Raw genomic sequence first — 1,769 nt, 5'->3', positions numbered from 1 at the left:
ACCAAAGGAAAACACTAGATGAATTTCTGATCCTCAGGGACTACCATTGCTGCTAATAGTCACAGCAACTGTACTTTTTTATTTTTGTTAATAATTAATATGGGAACATGCACATAAAAAGCTATCTTGCAGTGGGCAATGCTTAAAGCATTTAAAAGTCTGACAGAATATTTGCAACTCTACATAACAGAAACAGAATGTGTAACATATACAAAATGGGAAAAATATCTCATTACTGTATTTGGAACTTACAAATCAATATTAATATGACATGACAAAGGCTTGTGATTAAAAAGGCAGGAACAATGCCCTAAGTGACAGTTGTACATACTTAGTTTCACAATTGCTTTTTATTCTTTGTGATTGCTTTTTATTTTTCTATAGAACTAAATTTTTGTAATTTTTAACTTTTAATTTCTCCCTGGGCCTTCACTAAAATGGGTCCTATTAGGCCCAGTGGACTTTCCCAGTAAACAAAAAGCAAACAAAATAAACAAACAAAACACAGGAGCACATGTGAAAAAAGGTATTGACTCTGTGGAAATGCTGCCTGCATTGTGTCAGGCTGGCAGAATATTGCACTGTCATCAATCCATCTAGCCATCCATCAGTAACCTCTTTTTCCCCATCTTTTACATATGGAATTTGGGTATCACATCAAGTATGACCATCATCTGGATCCACTGTATGCACTGTTGGGTGAATAACCCTGTAACAGTTGTCCATCTATCATACACACACACACACACACACACACACACACACACACACACACACACACACACACACACACACACACACACGTGCGCACACACACACATACACACACACACACACACACACACACACACACACACACACACACACACACACACACACACACACACACACACACACACACACAAAATCCATCTACTGCATGTCTTTGGAATGCAATGAATGAATGAATGAATGACTCAAACCAGAAGGCATCTTGCTGTGAGGCATCACTGTTATCTGCTGCACCAATGAACTGCCCAACCTCCCTTATACAAAAAACAAAATATCTTACAGCTGCATTTGGAACCTTACCAGTCAGTATTGTGAAATGGCATGGACTTGTTATAGTCAGAAAAGGGGGAGTTAGGTACTTTGCTCTAACTCCATCTTTGCAGAAAGCATCAATGTGCGGTGTGTCAACATCCTGATCATAATTCCATCGGAAGCCATCAAAGGATATAAGGAGCAGCTTGTGCCGGGAATTCCCTTCTGTGGCCCTTGAAAAGGGTGCTGCTGTCACTGAAACAGACAAGATCAGCCAGCTCAGGAGTGAGATAAACATCCTTACTGCTTTTCTACACTGACTGTGCATTACTGAACTCATTGAGGAAAAAGAAAGATCTGAAGGACAAAGTCTGTGCTCCTATCTTATCCACAGTTCTTTTTTTGAACTTTTCATTTCCTAGTTAATCTATAATCCTTGGTAAAATGTAAAATCCACTTATGTTTATGACCTGATACTTGTCAAAGCATAAAGCTGTTACTAATTCTGTTGCCTTTTAGCCAATGACTTAAAGATTTTTTGATTGTGAGCTTTTTGCGATTAAAAAAATTTTAGTGACTGAAGGCAGTTCCTTGTACCTCATTTTGATCCCCTTTCTATGTTTTATTTGAGTAGCTGCAATGTTCTTCCTAACCGTAGAACAGCAGTGCTAGTCTGTGAAGATATTACTCTGAGAACTGGTGTGGGGACAACCCAAGAGAGCTACAAATTAGTATGAATAAGAGAG

General features: G+C 38.7%; 1 protein-coding gene across 1 annotated transcript in view; it reads right to left on the bottom strand.

Annotated features, from left to right (window-relative positions):
• The window catches only part of ENPP7 (ectonucleotide pyrophosphatase/phosphodiesterase 7), a 195,564-nt gene extending 194,243 nt beyond the window's left edge, over nt 1-1,321 (bottom strand). Inside the window, exon 1 of the mRNA XM_044069629.1 lies at nt 1,072-1,321. Within this exon, the coding sequence (XP_043925564.1) occupies nt 1,072-1,321 (250 nt within the window). The remainder of the gene's footprint in view (nt 1-1,071) is intronic.
• Between the last annotated feature and the right edge of the window lie 448 nt (nt 1,322-1,769).

Source organism: Protopterus annectens, chromosome 4.part0, assembly GCF_019279795.1.
Source record: "Protopterus annectens isolate FY-2018-M chromosome 4.part0, PAN1.0, whole genome shotgun sequence".
Taxonomy (NCBI): Eukaryota; Metazoa; Chordata; order Ceratodontiformes; family Protopteridae; genus Protopterus; species Protopterus annectens.
This window is presented reverse-complemented; position numbering and strand designations above follow the sequence as displayed.